This window comes from Thalassophryne amazonica, chromosome 15 (genome assembly GCF_902500255.1).
Source record: "Thalassophryne amazonica chromosome 15, fThaAma1.1, whole genome shotgun sequence".
Classification (NCBI taxonomy): Eukaryota; Metazoa; Chordata; class Actinopteri; order Batrachoidiformes; family Batrachoididae; genus Thalassophryne; species Thalassophryne amazonica.
This window is the reverse complement of record NC_047117.1, coordinates 22,412,044-22,437,039: the sequence shown is the minus strand read 5'-3', so window position 1 is coordinate 22,437,039 and position 24,996 is coordinate 22,412,044. Positions and strand designations below refer to the sequence as shown.

General features: G+C 40.8%; 1 protein-coding gene across 2 annotated transcripts in view; it reads left to right on the top strand.

The window, feature by feature from the left end:
- The window catches only part of hhip (hedgehog interacting protein), a 79,624-nt gene that overhangs the window by 20,068 nt on the left and 34,560 nt on the right, over positions 1-24,996 (top strand). For both annotated transcript variants that reach the window (XM_034189320.1, XM_034189321.1), the window contains exons 3-5: positions 6,714-6,858; positions 9,442-9,643; positions 21,053-21,204. In XM_034189320.1, the coding sequence (XP_034045211.1) occupies positions 6,714-6,858; positions 9,442-9,643; positions 21,053-21,204 (499 nt within the window). The remainder of the gene's footprint in view (positions 1-6,713; positions 6,859-9,441; positions 9,644-21,052; positions 21,205-24,996) is intronic.

Genomic DNA, 24,996 nt, shown 5'->3' with positions numbered 1-24,996 from the left:
TAATTATTGTATGGCCTTGCCTTACAATATAAAGCACCTTGGGGCAACTGTTTGTTGTGATTTGGCGCTATATAAAAAAAAATTGATTGATGATTGATTGATCTAAGGCACTAAATGAAGCTATGTGTCTTAATAGATAAATTCTAATGCAGATTCAGACTACAAACTGATAAAATGGTTACTTGACTAATACTGGAAACAAGCACATTAACCACTTGGCCACCACCCTGGTCAAGACCAAGTACCAGTACCTATTTACAGCTGAGTGGACTTGGACACTGTAGCTTAAGTGTGTAGTCAAAGAACACAGACGTGTAACATGACCGGGACTCAAACCCAAGTCTTTGGTCGTCCATCTCTTTATCCCACTGAGTGACCTGCTCTGGCACTAAAACAATTCTTAACTGTCACTTCAGTCTTAAACTTACAGAAATCTTTGAAGAAATAAGTCCAGTATAGACCCTGGTTCTGTTTCTTCTACCCGAATTCCAAAGTGTGAAACAGATGAGACTAGGACTCCTCTGGGATGGGATGCCAGTCCATTGCAGAGTTCGTCCCCATTCAAGGCGATGCAGTATCCATTTACAGCTGGGTGGACTGGGACTATGCAGATGAAGTGTCTTTTTCAAGGACATAAATTGTTGTTGAACCTAGGTCTACATATTGTTCATCCAAGTCTTGTCATACTGAGCGACCTACTCTGTCACTAAAACAACTGTTTAACTGGTACTTCAGTTATAATCATTACAGAAATGATAGTTAACAAAACTAATCAAGCATTAAAATCCAGATTTTCACAAAAGTCACATTTCTGAGTTTCTCATGAGACTCTGCACATATTGACATCAGTGGGCTCTGATAAAGTGTCATCATGTATTGCTCCAGACCAAGAACATGCTGATCGCTTTGTGACTTTCACAGAGTAATTTTTTTCAACATAACAAAAAAGGAGATCTAATTCAAATGATTTAAAGCCCGAGTAAAGTGTATCAAAATCAAACAGTATTCTGAAAAGAAATACTGCCTGATTTGCTCTTTTGCCAAAAAGACATTTACCGATTACCATGTCTTCTGTAAAGTCTTCAACCGCCCCCCACACACCCACATACTTTGACCCGAGGCCCCCACCAACATGGTTAAGCTAACTGCCACCCGAGCGTGTGGGCGGTTCAGCATGTAGTGTTTAGACGCTGGAGCGGATATCCTATCACCTGCACTATTTTTGCGGTCAGGCCTTGTGGCCAGTGTGTGACAGGAGAGGGAGATGAAAGGAGGCTCGGGGGAGCCCTGTTTGTGTTTTTATCACTGGTGTATTTGCTCTCTTTCATCCTCTGAGGATTCGCAGAAAGGAAACCATATCGACAACATTTATTTAGGTCGCACTGGGTCCCTGAGATCCGCTGCATACATCGTTTTGCAAGACACAAGGATTGGAAGAAGATTGTGTTTTTAGGTTGGATTTCTTCAGAATGTAATTGGCCAGTCCTCTGATGCATCAAACCTTCCTTTACGCCATAAATGCTTCTTACTGTGAAACAGGCTTTTGTTTATGTGGAATTACATGCCATATTTACCAGGTTGATTGTTATATTTCTCCTGCTGTGCCCACATCTTGCTCAGTAATAAAAAACACTGACATTTTTAGGCCGTGTTTGAAAAGCTGGAACATGTGGTTGCAGTCTGATTTCCAAACAACATTTATGGTTGCCAAGGAATGTCAAGAATTCTGAAATATTTTTAGCTTGAAATTATTTGAATTCATGCACAGTGTTACGCATTCTGACTGGGGACAGTGAAATGACCCGTCATGTCCAATACGGAACAGGAGGTAGTACAGTTTTGTAGCCATCTGATAGATCATTGTGATTTTATCCTGGTCAGATCATTTCCTGAGATAACGTTTCTTCTCTGGAATTTGAGTTTATTGTGTTGTTTGCTTTTTCTGACAGTCTTGCATTGTTCTTTTAACTTGGCTATAGCTGTGACTGTGTTGGGATGTGTTGATCCACCTGGGTGAGGGTCCGGTTTAGGTGGGTAAAAAAGTTAATTGCTATTAATTGTTTAATTTTTACACTAGGGGTGGTGGACAATTGGTTAGTGTGCTTGGTTTCAGTGGGGAAGGTTCCCGGTTCAAAACCCCCTATCACATTTCTCCATGTAATGTGGAGTTGCGTCAGGAAGGGCATCGGGCTTAAAATTCGTGCCAATTCAACATGCAGGTTCTCCTCGGATCTGCTGTGGTGACTGTGAGTTTAAAACAGGGGAGCAGCCAAAGGGGCTTACTAATAATTTAGTTTTTATGAGCCTTTTTGTTGTATGGCTGGGGGGCCTGGCTGCCTTTTTGTTTCTGTCTTTTGTTTTTCCTTCCAGGTGGCTTGCATTTGGGACTGAGTGGCTGTGTAGCTGAGTTTATCAGGACCTCACCCTGATCACCTGAGGCTGATCACCTGCGGCTCGTCAGGACTCACAGCTGTGGTGCATCTACATGGATTGGAACATGGTGGTATTTAAGACTGGAGTACACAGTGTGTATTTGCCAGAGACTCGACCTTGTGACCAGACGGGTGAGATCGTCGTCTCGAGAGCCATCTCATCATCAGTGGATGCAGAGAACGTCCAGGTTTGATGCATGGTCTGTGAAAGAGGAGGGGGTGAGGTCTCACGCTCGTCAGCACACTTCCTGAGGTACGTTAGATTTTGTGACTAACATTTATACAGTCAGTAAATATGGTGTCCCTCACACCTTATTATATTGAGCTGTATGTAGTCGTTCAATCAGCTTCCACTGCTGTGGAGTTTTGTGAGCAGGGTGTTCTATGCCTGCAGGGTGGGAAGCTGATTAGTAATTAAGCCAGGAAGTGTTTGCTGTTTGTACACCTTTGAGCGTTCTCTCTGTGTGTAGAGTGTGGACTCACATGATGATTTCTTCTTTCACAGACTCGGTTTGTCGCGGCCACCTGGGGGGTGTCGGCGGGGTCCTTGGGTCCGAACTGGTTCTGGCTCCTGGACCGTTTTGTGCTGCTGGGAGCACACCGCAAATCCGCCATGCCAGACCGCGCACTTTTATATTTATCACAGCACTGTTATGTTCATTAAATTCTGTTATCCTTTGTACCGTGCTCTGCTTATTTTATACTGGGTCCTTCAAACGCTGGTCGGTTCTCCGGGCTGCGTCCGACACATAACACTTTTATCCATTGTGGCTCTGTATGTATTATTTTATTTGTTCTAATAAAGGTTTTTATGTCTTTATAAATTGGTGTGCAGGAACATAAACACATGGAATGACGATATTGTTTTGTTCTTCGATGTCTCAAAGTCCACCCCAATTTTGTCACCAATGCACCAAATTGCAATGTTTATTAGACCCTCGGTGTCGCTCTAGTAACCCTAAAGGTGTCTTCCCATGTCGAAATGTGAATGTCCTGGTAATAAACAAGTACAGTGGTATTACTAAGTGTGTTCACTGATGCCAAATTGCTTTGATAAACATGTCCACTGGATGTCTCTGAAAGAGAATGTGATTACATAATGTCGAGGTATCAAAGTTGGAATGCATCAAACCAGTTTACTAGTACAATGCCAATATGTCAGTATTAAATCTGAAGGCTATTCTTGCTTTGTGTCAAACACTCTATCTTTCATAATCACATGAAAGCAGATTTCAAGGTTTTTGGTGCTAATATATCAAATACATAAAGGTTGTGCACACACTTATCTGACAAAATGTTGAGCCTTATGTGCCAACCCTTGATCTTCAAGCTCAAATTTCTGGTTTGTGTGTTCTTAGGGTTAAGAAGAAGGTCAGCAGGTGGGTTGAGTATTTGCTTACTGTTCTTTATCCTTACAGAATAGAGATCAAATTAGGTTTAACTCCCCAATGTGCCTTCTAGCAAACAATAGCAATTCTTTTACGAGTTAAATTCCCTCAACAGCATTTAAATGATTGAAAGACAGGCAGCTTATGAATGAAAACATAGCTGCTTGTTCAATTTAACTTTCTTGTTTGATAAAACACTTCTGCAGTGGGAAGGAATGCAGCATCGTCATTAATTGCTGAGGTGAACAGATTTCAGACTTGTCGTTTTGCCAGAACAATCCATTAAGACTTGGGCACGGACATCATTCCATCAAAATTCCAGTGCAACCTGAAATTGGGAATGCAGTCTTCTTCCTCTCTGGAGGATGCATAATTCACTGCACAGTCCTGGCAATTTGAGATCCATTTAGTTTGGCCCAGTTTGTCTTCACTTGCTTATTTTCAGCTCGTTCCACTCAGATTTCAGTTGGCTCATCAAGCAAAATTCCACCCTTGCCGAACACCGAACCATCACCTCCTACACTCAGGTAACCAGCAAACTGCAAACCTTTCAGCACCAATTAGTGGGACATTACCCAGACTGTGAGGATATTTTCCAGTGGTTTGCATTAGTAAACAAGCTGGAGATGAGTGAAACATTACGATCTTTGCTAGAAATGCCTGTCAGGTCTACTGTCAAAAATACAAACTGCAGGGAAAACATGGAGTGTGTTGGGTGTTAAATAGTGAAATGTAACATTTGTAGAGTTGAGTATATGGCATGGTGTAGTATAGTGTATGGAAACCCAAGATTTTCTGTATTTCTTGAATCTTTATTCTGGATTAACTGCAAAAATAATTGCTGTACGTCTTGTGTGAGTTGCACTGTTCTTAGCTATCCGGTGAGGATTGAATAATCAGCAATGGGAATACTTGCCAGTTTTCCCTGGAGACTCAAAGCAATCCAGAATTCTGTTCTGCATTAACTGCTGTATCTCTGTGTCTAGCTCGCATCCATATCCACCTGTAACTTTATCTTGACCTGGTATTTACATCTTGCCTACAACCATTCCTGCTTCTCTATGCCTCCTTTTCTACTGTAACTCTATCTCTACCACTGCTTGTACTTCTATCCCTACTTTGGTGTCTCTACATGTTCACGTCGTGTGTGTATCTCAGTATCCGCCTGTACTCCACTCGACCTCTGTTTACGTTTGTCCCGACTACTGCCAGTAACCCTCCCTTTGTTCCTGTGTCTGGCTCTACCTTTACCTCTATCACTGCAATATCATTATCTCTATTGCTACACTCACAGGTTAATTTATTAGGTACTCCCATTCAACTCCACATTCAAGCAAACATCATAATCAGGTCCCATCTTGAATAATCAGGTCCCATCTTATCTTAGGTACCTCATAGTACCATATCACCCCAATAGAGCGCTTCGCTCTCAGACTGCAGGCTTACTTGTAGTTCCTAGGGTTTGTAAGAGTAGAATGGGAGGTAGAGCCTTCAGCTTTCAGGCTCCTCTCCTCTGGAACAGGTCCCAATTCGGATCAGGGAGACAGACACCCTCTCTACTTTTAAGATTAGGCTTAAAAACTTTCCTTTTGCTAAGGCTTATAGTTAGGGCTGGAAGTCAGGTGACCCTGAACCATCCCTTAGTTATGCTGCTATAGACGTAGACTGCTGGGGGTTCCCATGATGCACTGAGTGTTTCTTGCCTCTTTTTGCTCTGTATGCACCACTCTGCATTTAATCATTGATGATTGATCTCTGGCTCCCCTCCACAGCATGTCTTTTCCTGGAGTCTCTCCCTCAGCCCCAACCAGTCCCAGCAGAAGACTGCCCTCCCTGAGCCTGGTTCTGCTGGAGATTTCTTCCTGTTAAAAGGGAGTTTTCCTTCCCACTGTCACCAAGTGCTTGCTCACAGGGGGGTCGTTTTGACCGTTGGGGTTTTTCTGTAATTATTGTATGACTTTGCCTTACATATAAAGCACCTTGGGGCAACTGTTTGTTGTGGATTTGGCGCTATATAAATAAAATTAATTTGATTTGATTTGATTTGATCTCATTAGTCAATCAATTAAAACAGTGGACTTGAGACCAGAAAATCCTCTCTTCAAATCCTCATCAGGCTGAAAAATTACCCTTGGGTGTGCAGTTCAGCCTCTTGCATGACAGCACACTGACATTGGTGTGTCAGTGTGAGGCATTATTTTAAAGAGCTGTGAAGTTCTGATTCAGATGGAAAAGCTCTACAGAAATGCAGTCCATTTAACCTTGATGCATTTATGCATGGAGACACAGTCAAAAGGATCTGCTATAGTTCAAAGCAAACCTCAGAAAGGGGAAGCAAGGTAATTTTTTTGACTTTGAATGTGGCATTGTTCTTGGAGCCAGATAGCAAGTTTGGGGTATTTAGAAATTGCTGATCTGCCGAAATTTTCACACACAACCGTCTCCAGGCTCTATAGTCTTTAAATAAAGTGCCATTCAGTGATTGGTGGGTCTGTGTGGACATGAGACATGCCAAAGAAAAATGAACAGACTTGTTCAAGCTGATAGAATAACACTAAAAAAAAAAACACTCATTACAACCAATATTTTCATAAGCACTTCTCTGAATACATGGGCTCACCAAAATTGGACAATGGATGAGTGGAAAAAAGGCCCTGTTTTGTCTCATGTGTTTTCAGATATTTCTGATGACTGAATTATTTCTTCTCAATGAATGTTTTGAAAATCATTTGTGTTAAAGGCAAACATACACCTATACATCATTGACATACACACACTTCCACATACTGACATTCAGTATTCAGAGACTCATACTTAGATTTCTTGGATTTACATGTATATCTCTGTGTGTATGAGCCCCTCTGTCATATCTGTGTCTGCTTTGTTTGCTAGAAACTGTTTCAGGCTGATGTGGATGAGTTCTGTCAGTACTATGGACGGAGAGATGGCACGTCTATGTGCTTTCCAGACTTTCAACGAAAGCCACGAGTACAGGATTCCAACTACTTGGAAGATGAGAAAATAGAAGATATCAGCAGGTATGTAGCCTGCATTTTAACATATTTCACTCTATTTGAAGATCGAGGTACACTTTGGGATCTGTGCACACTTTTATTTTGATTGAACATCAGGTCCATTTCAGGCATCTGAGTTTTTCAGGCTTTGGGTTGTTGACAATAAGAATTTTTTCAGTTTTTATTGTCGCAGCTGTAGCTTGGGCTGAGTGCACTGGCCCATTTTGACATGGTTAATACTTTCAGACAGAAATGCTATGCCATCTCTCCTCTAATCCCAAAGTTTGTCCAGAGTGCCTTTGCTCAGCTTTGGCCACATAATGAAAATGCTATCCTGCGTCATTTTAGCTGCCTCCCTCACTGCAAAGGGTTGGACAATCACAGAGCGCTTTGCCCTTTTGTGCAGGGAGGGATGCCTTTCATCTTGTTTTCCCTTGAGGCGATATGGTTAGGCAACATAGTATATTCACCTCAAACCAACATTTAGTCAAATAACATATAAAACCTTAGACAGTGACAAGTTGAGTCTTCTTCTTCTGGACCTGTGAACTAGTAAGATTAATATCATGGTGTTAATGTGTTTTTCCAAAATAACTGTCAGTACGTTTCCTCTAAACACATACTAAAATAGGATAGAATCAGTAGGAATCTACTATATCGTCACACATTATCAATCTGTATATGGGTTACTTATTGACTTGATACCATTTATGCTACTGTGATGTTCAAAAATTGACAGCAAGAAAGTATGAAGAGCAGAACAGGCTAAAGAGCTGCCTAAAATTATTAGCATTATGTTTGTGAAACTTGATCACCAAGCAATGATCTAAGATGAGGAATAATTGGTTTGTTTAGCAGTCCCTTAGTTACCCCTGGAATAACTTTGTGTCAGGTAACAGTTCTCACATGAATGTCAAAGACATGAACATTTACTCTTTGATCTGTTTGAGGAGGTGGATGGTAAATCATGCAGAATCCCAGGAATGACAAGGATTGCAGTGTATAAGTGTTTTAGATAGCAGTCCCCAGGTGCATTGGACGAACCATGGATCCCACCAAAAATGTAAGGTAACAACCTCACTGGTCCTTGTTGGTAAATGCATCATACTATTTTGAAAAGAAACTATGAGAATGGACCTTTACGAGTATTTGTCAGATAAGATAATGTAACCCAATAAAGCACAAGAGACATTGTAGTGGGAATGGAAGACTATCCTCCAGTAATGGTGCACATCTTTAAATAAATGCAGAGGTATCACGTCTTACTTCTTAAAGCTATACTAAACATTATAATTGTACAAATATATGTTTTTTTTATTGTATGTCAAATAGATAATTTTCTACAATCTGATTTTAAATACTGATCAGAAGTTGTAATGTAACCCTCTGATGTGACGTATATCATTGTATGTCCCTTCGGCTGCTCCCTTTCACTCAGGGTCGCCACAGCCGATCCAAGGTGGGTCTGCAAGTGATTTGGCAGACGTTTTACAAGCGGATACCCTTCCTGATGCAACTCCATATTACATGGAGAAATACGGGAACCTTCCGCACTGAAACCAAGCGCACTAACCACTTAACCACCACCCCTGCCATATATAGGGTGTGATATTCATACACTCACATCCGCGGCTTACAGCTTTCAAATACTGGTATACATACAAAGACATTCAATTGAAAGTGACAATTAAATTAACAAAAAGTAAGCTGTAAACCATAAAACATATAAAACATCACCATACTGCTTCACTGCTTCACCTCAGGCGGCATTGTTGGCTGCTTTCCACTCAGATGTTTTGACAGTGTGGACAGATCTGTTACCTCACCAGAAAACCTCTCATTTGAGATACAACAACCCCATTTACACCTGTGTTCTACTTTTTACTCAGATTCCACATCACTGTAAATAGAAAAGTGGAGTTGCACACGCCCCACATGCACTTATGCCGTGTGATTTTGTTTTGAAGTTGCTAAGTAGCTACAGCAATAGGAAGTGTCATCATAGGTGCTGGAGGTGGATATGTCAGTGCTGTTGAGCATGACACATGATTGGTCATTTGTGGTGCTGCTGTTATTGTATCAACTTCACAACTTCTGACTAGTGATGGACACGAGACAGAATGCTCGCACAATCTGCCCCTGTGACATTCCACCAATGAGCACATTTGTCTTGCGTCCTTTATTTGGTCTTTACTGTATCATCAGTAGAATTTGTGTTCAGATGAGACTGTTATTCAATATAGACTTTACTTTGGTTATTTATTCTTCAGATGTCAAAAAGATTTTCCAGCAAGCAAAACACTGACACAAACAAATTGGTAAAGTTTACACATTGCAATTTTTGCCAGTCATAGTAATTTCTTCGCACATTTTTTTAATATAAATTCTCCAATACATACTGAAGGAATCACTACCTAAAAGCTACATATCTTGCACCTTACACCATTATTTTGGTACATCTTTACTGTTGTTTTGGAGGTTTTGTTCAGTATATCTTATTAAGCTTCCTTCTAGGCTGAACATTTTTCCTTACTGCTACTCTGTTATAACTAGGTTTTTCTCTTCCGCCATCATTCTGTGACCTTTTGTATCTCCCTGGTTACTCAGGAAACACAAACACAACTGCTACTGTGCCCAGGAGGTGTTGAGTGGTCTGAGGCAGCCAGTGGCTGTGGTGCATTGTGGGGATGGATCTCAGCGCCTCTTTGTCCTGGAGAGAGAGGGAATTGTCAGGATACTCACCCACGAACTTGAGCTGATCAAAGAGCCCTTCTTGGATATTCACAAGCTGGTGCAGAGCAGCCTGAAGGTAGGAACACGCATGGCTTCATACCAGATAACACTGTCAGGTTTGCAAGAGGACATCTGATCTGAACATGTAAAAATAGAGAATGGGGGGCATTTTGGTGTCTGACATTCAGATAAGTTTGTTGAAACATTCCAAAATGAACTGCAGGTTAGATGGTGCAATATTCTGATGTGCCTTACGTTTGGTTCATGGTGTATATACACACTGTTTGAATACACTACAAAGCTGGATTGAATGCACCCATGAAATGGAATAAATTTCAGAACCAATGGAATAATAATAATAATAATAATAATAATAACTTCACCTCGTTCACTACTTCACCTCAGGGAGCATTGGTGGCTGATCCATCCATTAACTCACCAGAAGACCTTTCATTTAAATCTGATTTCAAAATAACAATGTGCCCAGTGCTGATTGTGTCTTAAAGGTAACAACAGGTGATAATCTGACTGGTTTATTTCATTTTATGTGCAAGATATGCCTGCCTTATTAGGTAACTAACAAATTTGAGGTGCTTAAATTTCAATGTAGGGTCTGGACATGCACCAAGTGTATTTTCTTTTTATTTTTTTTAGCTAGTGCGTCATAGATCATCAAAATATGGCCCATTGAATCTTAATGGGATACGCCTTCAAATACTTGTGAGCTCTGACTGCCCTGCCTGCTACCAATGCAGATATCATATGAGTCACTCTCCTACTTTGCTGTAAGAGTGCAAGAAACACCAGCATTAGCTTCATCTAATGTAAAGAGAATGAGAAGTAAAACTCCTCATCTGAGTTTCACCAAGTAACTGCTTCGCACAAAGTCATTCCAGTGGTACTCAAGGATTCTCTGAAGAGATTGAGTATGAAAGACATCTAGTCATCACCTTAGAACATTGGTTGGTATCCAAATCACACAACCATGTACTAAAACGCACCGCAACTTTAAAACGTTTGGCGTTTGTTTGGTGATGTCAGTTCCTATGCAGGAGAACGATGGGTGCATGAAAAGACGGTCCTTTTCATACCCCTTTTGAAAGGTAATAATGTTTCACATTTTACTGCAATGCATGCTTCACCAGGTTTTCAAAACTTATAAAAGAAGTAACTGTTGTAACTAAACATAACTGTCTGGGTAGTTGCCAGACCCAAAAGAGTTTCTTGAAGTGGTGTCTGCAACACGCAGCACCAACAAACACATCCGGACCTCACCTGGGTTGGTCTGAGTGAGAAGGTGATGCTGACATGGTCAGCAGAAAGATTTGCTTTCCAGCTGCTGAGAACACTCCGTAGATAAACTCGCCAACAGATCTAGACCTGCTGTCTGCGGAATCCAGAGTGAATGTGCACATGCATGAAACTGCATGTGCACATTCACTTTTTACACATGTATTGTGCCACAGGCCGCTAAATATTTTTAATTCATAATTGTTTGGTTGTGATGGAGTCTCCCTTTGGGTTACATGCAGCTGGAAGAGCTGAAGAGCTGATCTCTGCTTTCCTACACAAACACTACTGTAGATGGAGCTCCACCATAGTCACACATCAGTTTCTGTCAGACATCTTCTCCTTGTGGAGTCACCACAAGGTGTGAGTTGACTTCCAAAGCAGACTTTGACATCTGATTTGATCTGGTTCAATTAAAGTTTAGTGTTGGGTGGTGATAAATATCTCTGCATAAGGGCCATTATTTGGGGAAATGTGCTTTTAATGTGACTGTGGGTTTCTGGGCAGGTGCAAGGTTCCAGTTTCAGGATATACCACGGTTTGAAACCTGATAATATTCCTGCTTCTTTGTATGAACTCCACAAAATAATTTCATGATTCAATCAGTGAGCTTTGAGTATCTAAAGGCAGATCAGTGGTAAAAGAGTTGATCACAAAAGTCACTCAACCTACAAAGCACATTCAAAAATTTCTAAAAGCAAAGGCAATAAAACATGCCTATGCACCTACAAGAAAACTGTCGACAGCTCTTTGTTTAATTCAGGTTAAACTTAGTTTGAAATTAACTTCATCTATGACAAAGTACAGAAATGCATTGTCAACATTATTGAAATAAATATTCAAGGCTCAGGATCAAGGCACATAGTAAGTTCCTTCGGCTGCTCCCTTGTTTTGCACTCGGAGTCACCATGTTAAACTGGCACAAGTTGTACGCTGGATGCCCTTACTGACTCAACTGCACATTACATGGAGAAATGTGGCAGGGGTGGGGTTTGAACCAGGAACCTTCCGCACTGAAATCAAGTGCGTGAAATACTTAGCTACCACCCCTGCAAGGATCAAGGCACATCTGAGTGAAGGAGGCATAATGTTGAGTAGAACTGATAATGGGTAGAGCTGATTAGCATGACAGTTGATGTCAGTTTGGACTGGTTTTGGGTCATGATAGGATATCTGGCTACTTGTTGGGCTTGAAACCCTTTTTACGAAAAATAGATAACACCAAGGACATGAGAAGAGAATGAATGTAACCATGAAGCTTTTCTCATTAAAGCTGTGCCAATAAAACCATCCAGTAGTGTTGAGTGTTGTGGTGCCAGCCCTTGATGTATATGATCTTTGTGACTATGGAAATACCACAAGGCTCAGTTCTAAGTATCTTTGCAAAGGTCTGACTCCGCAGCGTTCTGGGTGATATCAAGACAGAATCTTCACTGTAATGTCTTTTGTGTTTATTTTTCATCTACAGCCTTTGCTGATGTTGGGATTCTAAATTTGAAAATTGCTCTGAAATGGTCTCAGCCATGAAGATCGCATGAGGAGATTGGTTAGCTGGGATGTTTTTGAAGAGCAACGCACTCCCAGACAGGAAGTTTGTCTATCGTGCATGCCTCCTCCTCCTCTGCTGTCAAGACCCATTGCGTACAGGGAGTCAATGTGCAAGTGCCCCCTGCGGGATACTCTCCCTGTTCCGCTCTGCTTTCTTATCATCTTTCAACTGAACTGGTTGTGCCTAAAATGATCATTATGAACATTAGAAGTGGCTTGACTTCCCGCTGGCCCCCAGGAGTCCTATTCTGTGATGTTGGCTGGCGGTATGGTCTCTCAGCCACATGGGGTCGACAGGACAAGGTGTTTACTGGTGGCATCAACAGGATGGAGGCGCTTACAGCAAGAGGAACCCAGGCCCTCCAGAGAGTGGCCAGATAACAGGTTTATCAACGGCCCCATGCACATGCTTTGATTGTAATGTTCTGTGTTTCCTCCTGCTGTTTTATCCTCCTCCTTCCATGGTCCCTCCCCCACGGTGCCAATTAAGCTGAACGGGACAGAAACAATGCGGTGCTGTGGCAGTGTTGGCTCCGAACTGCGCTGTGGGTGTTCTGCTCCTGAAATTCAATCTGTGGACTGTTTGGACCCCCCCCCCAACGCATGCAAGCGCGAACACACACACACAAACCCAGTCATCATCATAATGGTTCATACACATCCAACACACTTGGTTAATGTTGGGCAAGCGCCCTTGATTGAACCACAACTTGGCGCAACAGAGATCAGAGAAATTTGGCTACTGAAAACTGTGACCAAGAATCCTGTATATATATTGAGCAATTCAGTTCCACTACTCCGTGAATGTCAGTATCCTACCAGCCAGAGTAATGTGGTTGGTTTAGCATTGAAGCTGTACTGTACTGACTGTAGATGTTGCTGATCTAATAGATCACCACAGATGTTCAGTTTTAAGACCATGACTATCGACTGCACACATACCGAACAAACCTTCTGTGGCATCACCCACAGGCTTTCTAAAGAGCAGTTTTGAAGCTTTGGATGTTGCTATCTTGGCAGTGCTTGACTCTCATAACTCCCAGCTAACTCATAAATAGGTGAAGAGATGAATGGGTGAACTCCAATTCCCAAACCAACAAAGCCAGAGCTAATGAGTTAACTTTGGTTTAGGCCTTTGGACTTGGCGGTGGTTTTATAATGGGCTTGAGTGCGAGCATTTAAATGTATGACCAGCATATTGCCCTTAGAATCAGTGGACCGGACCATATGTCACCAAGCTACCTGCTAATTAGTGCTAACCTGGTGCTCACTATGCTAACATAGGAATTAAATAATATTTAAATTTCACTCAACAGAAATACTGGAGCACCAACTTCTTTGATGGTCTGTACAATTAACCACACAGGAAACCATATTATCAGATATTTCTGATAAAATTCTCAGAAAGGGCAAAGAGTCTCCTCGACCGGGTTGAGTCCTCACCAGCTAGCAGTCTCATTCTGTCACACACATACATGTCTTTTGCTTTCAAACTCCACTGGAACATATTTTAAACACTGTAATTTATAAAGTCCTGCAACTTTTTATAGAACGAAACAAAATAAATAAAATTAGGAATCACCTTTACAGTGGAATTATTAAAAGTGACATGCATCATATATGTTTTTAATGTATTTCTCGCAAACTTGTCTATGTTCTGCCAGCAGTGCTCAAGCTTCATAATCATCAGTGTTGCCAGATATAGCTGATGGTTTCCCAGCCAAAAGCTGTTCAAAAATTGCCATAATGCACTAAACAACATTACTATAGCAATAATAGTTATTTAACACATAAATACCCCATATATTTTTAATTTGTTTAAATTTTTTTAAATTATATTTTAACTTCTGATAAATAAATATTTTAATTGCCAAGGTTGCTTTGTGTACCATAAAAAGCAATGCAGCTGAAGTAAATATAACAGTCCTTCAGCAAAAAAAAAACACTTTGTTTACAACAAACCAAATTTGCTTGCCTTTCTACCCTCCTCAGCAACACCTCCACAGAGTTGTTATTTAAAAATAAAAATCATCCCCTTGCAGTTGTCGTGAACAGGGAAACTAGCTATGGAGTCTAAAACCACTTTTTTATATACCTGTTTACTTTCCTGTATACATGTTTTTTATACCTGTGTACATGTTTGTGTATTTGTGCTGTAAACTAGGAGAATTTAACATGGGATTCTATGGGGAGTGACTCAAGTTTGGAGCCAGCCTCAAGCAGCCAGTCAAGGAACTGTAGGATTTGCAACATCCACATTGGCTTAATTTCTCAGCACCGAATGTTGGGGGATTTCTCACGAGTCACCACAAGTGTCAAGTCATACGCTACTTGTAGTAGACAAACACATCGCAATATAAGACATTGTTCATGTCTAAAGAGATATTTAAGGCAATATTCTTTTTAACTTAATATGTAGTGTATGCATCGCTTTTCTTTTTTAATCATTATAGCACATTGCCTTTTCCAACACCATTTAGAAAGTTTTCAAAACTGCTCCTGTCGTGAATGTACTTTTAATTTTTTGCACAAAAACAGCACTGTATTACCCACTCAGGAGCAGATGCTATGCAGACGGGGATTGTATGAAGGACGTTTTCTTGAGAAATTTCCAAAAGTCAGCCGTTGCTCGAGAAAAGTGTGAATGGGATGAGTATTATTGAAGTATAATCACCTATGTTGTGGAACAGATGAGAGCATGTTACTAACATGACTAGAAGTAGAGATGATAAATCAAGTCACCTATGATTTGATAAACTCCACCCTTTGCCCAATGTTTTGCAGTTTACATGATCTCATATCTGAAACATGCTTTGTATCTGGACTCAAAATCACAACCTCGGGCATGGGAGGCGGACGCTCTAACAAGGAGGCTAAAATCCAAGGGCCTGTAACTAGAATAGCTTTTGGGGTTGGAGAATACAATTTACTCACTGCATAACACCCCCTGGCCATAGTTACACCCACCACCCTAAATCTCACTCCCAGCTGGGTCATGGCACCAGTGTGTTGTGAACACAAAACCTCTATCAAGGAGTGAACGCAATCAGGATGAATGTTTAGTGATCAGGATCAAAGGTCAGGATCTAAGATCAGTTATTAGCATCAAAGGTGAGGGATCAAAATAATCCTGATCTAAGTTGAGCAATCAGAAGCAAACACCAGCAATCAGGTTCAAAGCTCAGTGATCAAAGTCAGAGATAAATATCAAAAGACAAGGTGAAAAATAAACAAAGTTCAGCGATCAGTATCAAAGATGTTTAAGCAGGAACAAGGATCGGAGCAAAGGTCAGGATCAAAAGTCAACAATCAGGATTAAAAAGTAAGCATTCAAGATCCCATAATTGTCTATTCATCTGTGTACTTTGTTCCAGGTCTAGATAATGAGTCTGCTCTGGTGGACAAAAGTGTACTTTTGGACAGGGTTGGTCTACTAGAATGGGCTAAGGGTTTGATCCTGGATTGAGGCTTCACTTAAGGATTCCTTATCCTACTGCGGAGTTGGGCAACCAATATGTAGACCTGGATTTGATTCATTGACATGGTATCTGTGTATGAATTTTACAAGACACTTCATCCACATCGTCCCAGCCCACTCAGCTGTAATGGGTACTCCTCTTGACTGGGAAAGTAACTTGTGTCAGACCGATGTCCCGACCAGATGGAATCATAGACTCCCATCACATTTTGGAATTCTGGAATCAACTCCGGCACCAGTGGGCCTAGAGACCTATGTAGGACTTCCTTCTTGTACTTGGTACTTTGGCAGAGGTATGCATGGTCTGACTGCCAATCTAGTTCTTCTTCAGGCAAGTTCAGTTAATGACAGCTTCTTCCATTTAAAGAAAAAAAGGCGGGGTGCACTCTAAGAGTAGGATGTGAGATGGTGAGAGCGAGTTTTACAGCGTAAATGAATATATTTGTCAACAGCAGCACAAAGCTGACCGCCACTGCATCACAAAGAGAAGTACGAGGTCCTGCAGTAAAACCAGTTGGTTAAACTGTTTAAACCGGTCGGTCATAGTATGTATTTCTTTTCATGTTGCTCTATTGACAACTGGTCTGAGTCTCATTTACTGCCCAAGGTTTAAGGCCAGGCTCATATAGACTAAAACAGGCAGCCTGCCACTGAAGAACTACTTATTGATTTCGCCTACAATTTCTTGAAACAGATTTTGTTAAAAATCAATGTCAGCTAACTGTTGCCCTGAAACATGGTCGACCTATGACCTATGAAATGTTTCTAAATATAGCAGTTAGACATCTTTATCTGCCAGAGTATAGATGAATGAGCATGCATCTTTATAGTAGAGGACCTAGCTTAGACATGTATGCACATCATTTAGGAGAAGATAACTCGACTGTTCTAGACTAATATGACCTCAGTGAACAACTTGGGATATGTGCCAATATATATATATATATATATAGAGAGAGAGAGAGAGAGAGAGAGAGAGAGAGAGAGAGAGAGAAAATGGCTAAAATAAGTGCATCAACGTACATCGAAAAAATGAACATTTGCCAAATATAATGAAATTTTATTTTCAGTCATACTCATATCAATGGAATATTGATTTAAAGTGAAATATACAAAACAAAACTTGTTCCTTTAGCAGAAACAATATCTAGAGATCTTAAATGTTTTAAAGATTATCAGAGAAATTTCCTGACAGCCAATAATACAACTTATAACACCACATTACTGCTTCTTTTTCAAATACGTAAGCACAACAAAATCCAAATATGAAGATTATGCTCATTCAGTGTTTACACTCTTCTATGACCCTTTTAAACATCTACTGGTCATTCTGAACATTTTGAGCACCTTGGAAAATCTATAGCTGCTGCAGTTTAGAAAATACAGCTGCATTTGAAGTAACACTTGGGACGAAAAAGGGCGTGGTCATTTTCAGGCTGCTGGTCCAGGGTAGAAATTTTGGCACATATCCCATGTTGTTCATTGGGGTCATATTAGACTAGAATAGTTGAGTTATCATCTCCTAAGTAATGTGCATACATGTCTAAGCTAGGTCCGAGACTACTATTGTTTTCTTCCTTGGTAACAGAATTGGAAGCTACCACTACCCGAAAATTTTGAATGTCTGTGTCACCAACTCTGTTATTATCATGTCCCACTGAGTTTACGTTCCATTTGGAGTTTACTGTAGTTTTTAAAACAACAACCAGCAGATGGAACTATAACCTCAGGAGTGGCCCAATGAAAACTTCTTGAGCCAATCGCATGGCTCATTTTTATTACCTGGAAGCAATTTTGACAAGCAGGTGTAGTTACATTGCATAGTTATGTAAACGTAGGTCCACGCACCCTGTTTCACTATAAAGGCCACAGCGCCTGTTTCTGCTTACTCAGAATTTTCTCTTGTAGTTCTTGTGGACCCACATGGAGAGTGTAGTTGTTCTTATGGGTAAAAATGTCCTGGAATTCACAGCTGAACTTGAGCATCTTACGTAGTGATCAAGCGGCAACGTCTGGTGCTGAATACTAAAGCCTGTGCAGAATTGTCAAAACTTGCACATTCTTAAACAGCTGCTTAAGGTCCTTAATCCAAAAGTTGCGCCTTGCATAGTGGTGACCTGATGATGTCTCTGTGGAGGAATACCCACAAGCCTTGAGGCACAAAAGGTTTACAGTAACGACGTGTCAACACATCTGTCGCTGAACTCAAAGGCAGCTGTCATGCACCGCTAGAAATCACAGCATTGTTTGTCACCTCTCAGGATTCTATCATAAGATGAAAGTCTGTGCATTTCTGAATATGTTTTCCTTTAAATCTCAATTTTCAACTGCATTTTTCTCCATTTAAAAAAAAATACTTACTGGGTTTTGCATCTGAACTCTTCATATTTAACCACAGCAGTGATGGACTGAGAGATTCCCACATTCTTTGAAATACATTCTCACCACAGCGCCCCCTAGCCTTCCCTGATTCTCTCGTACAAAACCCTGGAACATATTGAGACAGAAGTACATACTTTCAGGAGCTTGTAACTAAATACATCCTTCAAACATCAATGTAGAAATTAAACCTATGGAAATTAAAGTAGCCAATATGATGTGTAAATTTAAATATGAAATGTTTGCACCATGTCCATATGAGACTGATTTCTGTGCCTTACACACTGCAGTTTTGTCACCGTTTTCATTATTGTCATGCCCATATCCACAATTTGTCCTCTTGTAGTCCAAGTACAATGTTGTATCATCTTGATTTGGATTTTTGTTTTATTTTGTTTTGTTGAATACTCTTTAATGAAGCACAGGCTGTGGCGCCCGCCTGCTGCTGAAGGAGCTACTCATTAGCAAGAGAGCTAATATTTCAGCCCGTTTAACCACTGTGGATCCTGGTGGTCCCTCTTTGGCTTTGCATCTGGGCCTCTTTGGAATTGAGGTTTTTGACCCACTCCCTGTGGTGAGTTTATTTTGGGGATGCGGGTCACTGCATCTCCAAACCCAACACATGGTTCAGGCATTTCGGCATGAGTTTGAGAAGTACTCTTCCAAGCAAAAAATCTGACTTGCTTTACAAAATGTAGTCATCTGTGCTACATGCACAAGGCATATTTTAATTTGATGAACTGATGCGACATTTGGTCATAAGAGGAACTTTGCAGGTTTATGTGTCAACTTTCACAAGATTTCATTCCATATTCTTACTGATAGAAGCCCAGTAGCTTATTATGTGGGTTTCACTTGTTTCATTGGTACTTTAAGTGCAGTTTTCTGCAAGAAGTCCGCTTTTTTGCATTTGCACTTGAATCTCTATGCAGCTTGTATACGACTTGCATGTGGCTTGCATGCAGGTTGCATTCCACTTGAATACCACTTGCATGAAGTTTGCATGCAGCTGATGTGTGGCTTGTATGCACCGTGCATGTAGCTCAAATGCTGCTTGCATGCACTTAGCGTGCAACTTTCATGCAGCACACATGCAGCTTGTATGCTGCTTGTACATTACACACAAAGAAATCCAGTGCAACAATTATGTTCCGTGGCGTGTGACTACTGCTAAACAAGATCCTTTTTTGACATTTTGTTGTAGTGGAATACTTGAATGATTACATAATTATGCAGCCTGTCAAACTGGTGATTATTTGCACTAAGAGAGTCAGTTTTCCTTTTTCCCCTTGTATGTTTCTCCATCTGTCCATGATTCTGCTTCCAAACTGTGTTGCTCCGACTTCATTATATTGCATAGTTATAAGTGGTGACTAAGTGAGATTAATTAAGATTTATTTATATAGCACTCATCACTTATAAAAAGTGCTTCACAAGAAACACAACTACAAGACTACATCCCTTCTTCTGTCAAAGAGTTAGTCGTAAAATAGAACCATTTTTTCACCTTCACTTTTTATTTTATGGCAATTGCTCTGATTTACTTGACAATATATGAAGTGGAGTACTGTGGCTCAGTCCTCTGAAATCAGACAGATTTGGTTTCAGACCAAGCTATTAGATTTTTATTTACTTATTTAAAATATAATAATTTAGCAGTTGTTCCAGTGATCTGTAATTGGCAATCATCTATGATTGGTTTTGTGTATGTGTGTCCAAAAAAACAAAAAGGCTGAAGAGGCTCGATCCAATCGCCCAGGGACCACTTTCCAAATGTTCTTCGCACCTCAAGCTGTATTCTGTTCATTCTTTTGTCGAGTAGAAACGGGGAGGCAGACCTGGCTTGCCTCGCCTAGGGACTGAAATGCTAGAGCTGATTATTACAGCTAACTATGACGGCGGGACCACCAGCGTAGTGACAAGTGATGTAGCTGCCTCCGGGGTGAGACAAAGGTTTACATATTACACAAGCGATTTAGATGTTTTCTAAACATGTTGCCAAGACAGTGGGAGTTGGCAGCTCCTTCCTTGTTTAGGTTTCCTCCTCCTCCCCCCCCGATTTTACTCACTTCTCGCCTCCTTCCTCCTCCCAGCCTTGATTTTTTTTTTAACATCGATTTTGGGGGGCGGGGGAGCGAAAAAGCACAGGCTGAAGTGCTTGTGCTTTTTCGCTCCCCCGTCCCCTCACTTTTGTGCTCTCTATGAACTGTGAGTGAGCTAATAAATTCTTTCAGCCACTCAGCACAGCATTCACGGATATCCCCCAAAGATTACACACACAAATCACCACACAATAGAGGCCGCCGGGAGGGCCCGGGCGTCACTGGGGCCCCCGACCCTGAGGACAAGAGCGCACAAACAGGCTGGAGAGAATCCTGGGTGAGGGCAGGGGGTGGGGGGGTTGTAGAGGAGGTGTAGCTCCAACACGAGTCAAACGCTGTATAATGGCCGGTAGTGGTACATTCATGGAGGTTGGCAAAGGTGTGAAGTGAAAAAGGCAGTGGTAGGAAAAGAAAGAATAAGAGAATAGCAGGGGTGTGAAAGGGAATGTGATGGATAAATTAAAAAGGGTGGTGGTGGGGGGGGGGGGGGGGGGTTGGAGAATTGATGGAGGCGGGAGGTGATGGGTGCATCGGTGCTGCAGCAGCAGGCGGCCTCAGTGGTGATGAAGATGACCGAGAGGGCGGGGGCAATTTCGGCCTCGCAACAGCCGGGGTAGAAGCAGAGGAGGGGCGCCGAGGTGGGGCGTAATTAACTCCTGAATCTTTTGTGTTTCACATCTGACTCCAGGGTGGAGATGAAAGGGGCCTGCTAAGCCTGGCATTCCACCCCAATTACAAGAAGAATGGCAAGCTGTACGTCTCCTACACCACCAACCAGGAGCGCTGGGCCATCGGACCGCACGACCACATTCTCCGTGTGGTGGAGTACACCGTGTCGAGGTAATGGGAGGAGAATGTCATCTTGGTCGCCGCCTGAAATCAAAACCTCAGCGAAGTCGTCTTTGTCACATTAATTTGACTTGTAGATTAGTTCAAGGGAATGTGTTGTGCCAAATCTGTTAAAACTCAGAACTCAGTCTCATAATTCAGGTGCTACCCAGTCCCTGCTGCAAGCAACATTTAGGCCTGAAGCATCTCGTTTATGTGTGGACTCCTGGACACACCCAGATAGTGGGAGGGAGCTGCAGAGACAGCCCCCCCTCAAGGACTATTTTTTATTTCTGCAGTCCTGCCATAATTTTTTTTTTTTTTTTTGATTTGACCAGGTGAGTCCCATTGAGATTATGAGATCTCTGGCCAAGACAATAGTCACAGTTTCAGAAAACTTACAGAAATCAGTACAAAACATCACAGAACAAAACATACATAAGCAGCTCAACAGACCTAGAAATAATCACACCATGCATAGTAAATTAGGCTAGGAATGGAAGCAGTTACAAACTCTTGAAGAATCTACATCCAGTTCCTTTACAATACCTTTAAAAGCCCCAGGCGAGGTCGGCTCTTGGAGTTGTCAAGTACACAGCAACTCCAAATACAACCGATCGTCTCCCTTCACAAAGTGTAGCCATGACAACATATTATTGAGAGTTGGTGGGAAAATACCCCAGCATGTCGCAAAGCCTCTATGGCATTTGATTATCCAGACCTCTTTTCTCTGCATTGGCCAAAGGGTGTACAGATGTGCAGAAGAGCAGAAGTAAAAACCAGCTTTGAGGGAGAAGGGGCGTGGCCAGCAGCAGCTTCTTTACATTTAAAGCAACAGACATACAAGAACATTGGGCTTTATTCAAGAACCATTTAACTAACAGATGAATTGTTAAATAGTGTATACAAGGGTACGATCATAAAATAATAGTGTAGAATGATCGAATTTCCAGTGTTCACCATTTTTGCGATATTTTGAGGAAGGATGTGGTGGTGGGCCTAGGGTACAAACAAAATCTGAGTGGTCCAGACCTCCAGTAGTAGCCATCTGAAAACAGTCTGCTGTCATCAAAAACTGCTTTTTCAGTATGATTGAATATTTCATTGCTTTGAAGCACTTTTATTTTGAAAATCCTACATAAATTACATATCATAATTACACTGACACAATCCTGTCTAACTGGGAGCATCAGATGATCTAAATGAGGTATGTAGCCTCACAATATTATTATTTTAAGACTCAGTAACATAAACTATTCCCTTATTTCCTTTATATCCCCACAACTATTGGGGTGAGGTTTGGTGCAAAGATGTTAAACCAGTTATGGCACGTAATAATTCATTCGTCTCCGTGAAGGAGACTTATACTTGACCCTCTCCCATGATGGACAGTTGCCTTTATGTTGGAAGATGTTTTTAAAATCCATTACCATGCTGAACTGTTACTTCCTTATATTAGCAACAACATCCAACCATCAGTGGAATGTCACAGCATTAAAAGCATGAGGTAGTTTTTCCCCATTGGCTGCCTTTATGAGGGCTTTTGAGACTAGTTTCTACACTGTTAAGAATTACAGACCTCTGAAAAGACTCTGACAGAGGACCCCTGTGCAGAGAACCACAACGTAGGTCGGGAAAACCAGTTTTATTGGACCAGTAAGCAATCAATAGCAACACAGCACCAGCAAACAGCTAAACAGTGTTGATACAGTACAAAGTTTGCTTGGTCACTTACGCAGGTGATCAGGAACACGGGAGATTAGTCCAGTTCTGAGAGAGAGAGCAGCAGAAAAGTCATCCAAAAATACAGACAGGTTCAAAGCACAATTAGTGAAGATAACAGGTGACCAAAACCAGAAACAGCAGACAAGAATCTGTAAACACGGAGAGGGTCAAAAACATGAAGGCAAACACAAATAACAAAAACAAATAATGCAAGAGAGCAGGCAAAAAGCTAGACAATGTGACAATGAGGCAATGATCTCACAGCATAAATCAGATGAGTAAAAAACTGGACACTGAAGACCCATGAACCTGGAAGACCAGAAACAGGAAGTTAAGCTACATGAAGGGAAGACAGAGATGTCAGAATAAAAGAGCTCAGAAGAAAGTTTAACAAAGAGAAAACCACTAGAGACTGTAAAAGAGAAAATAACACTTAGGAAATTTACAAAACAGAGAAGAGAGTTTATTAAACATCAGAAATGTGAACCATGACAACTTTCTTCCATGTTTCTCTAGTACCAGGATGGAAAATACAGAAAAGAATAAAATATAGTTCTAATCACTGATCTCAGTGTCCTGATTGGGCTCCTCTGACGTTTATAGGTGTGGCGTGTAACTTTATTTGATATTTATGGGGTGTTATTCATGGTAATTCAGTCTTCTTGTGAATGCACACTGATTTGCACAGAAACTGAATTCACAATGTTTGCAAGTGTAATTTACAAAATTGTGTGGATTCATACTATGGTACTAGAAATTGCACAGAAATTTACACTGTTCTTGCATGAGGCCCAATGATTCTTGAGGACCTTGGAAAGTTCTGGTTTATGATATATCACCTCAGTGACCTTGCAGTTTTTACAGCCACAAACTTTAATATGAATATCTGCTTGTAATACACCTGGTGATCTTTATTTGCTTGGGGGAAAAACTGTATAAAATGACACGTTTAAATACCCAGTATGTATTTCTTCATGTCAAAACCAATTTTTTAACCCAAGTCACCATGAAGAGTCATAATAAAAATATATGAAGTCACAGTGGTAATTTTAATAATTATGAATATTTCTGGAAATCATAGTCTGTTTTTTACATTGAACTAAACGTGTATATAAAGTTGTTTCTTTATTTCAGGAAAAAGGATTATAAAGATAAAGCAAAACTGACATGTTGGAGCTCTGGACAGAGTGATTGTAATATGGTTGACTGTTTGAATCCAACATTAGATTCACAGAATTTCTTGTTAAGAAGCGCAGTGCGTTGTGTATTTACTAAACCCATAGTAACCGCTATAAACAAGCTGAGCTTTAAGTGCATGCTGAATAAAGTCCCTGCAGGCATGACAAAGAAAAACTTTTTTTTGTCTTTTGGGGATTTTGTGTCAACACAGCTTAAATTGTATATTTTCTGCTGAATGTGTGATTTACTGTTCAGATGCCGCGCACTCTTTCCAAATGACATGTGATTAAGGAAACAATCTTTTCTCACGAATAGCAGTTTAAAGTGTTGCATTTCAATTTTCATAATCACCGCCGTGCATATGATTTAACAAAGTAAGCTTTCAAATGACAATTATAGTCTTGGCATGCAGCCTCAGCGGCTGCATTCTATAGTCCTTAATTTATGGCTTCGTCATAGAAATGACAGTTACAGTATTTGATGGTATTTAAAGAGAGTCTTTCTTTCTTTGGCACGTTGCATTTTAAAAATTGCAGGAGTTTTGAACAAACTCCCCAAAATAACACCTCACACAATAGTTGTTGCTGACATTCTGAAGCCAAATCTTCGTTTTGCACTAGGATTGTGCAACATTTTGCAGCTTGTGCTACATTTGCAAAGATCCACCCACACTGTCTTTGCTACAAACATTAGACTAAATGTTTCTAGACAACAAAGCATTCAAACTCATTTAATGTTTGGTTTGGTATGTCACCTTTTTTTTGTTAAATCCTTCAAGTAGTATCACATTACCCACCAACATAGGTATTCTTTCTAGTAACCATAATATTAACAATTTATACAATCTTTTCCTAAACTCTACACATAAAACATTGCATAGCATTTCATTAATACCGAATA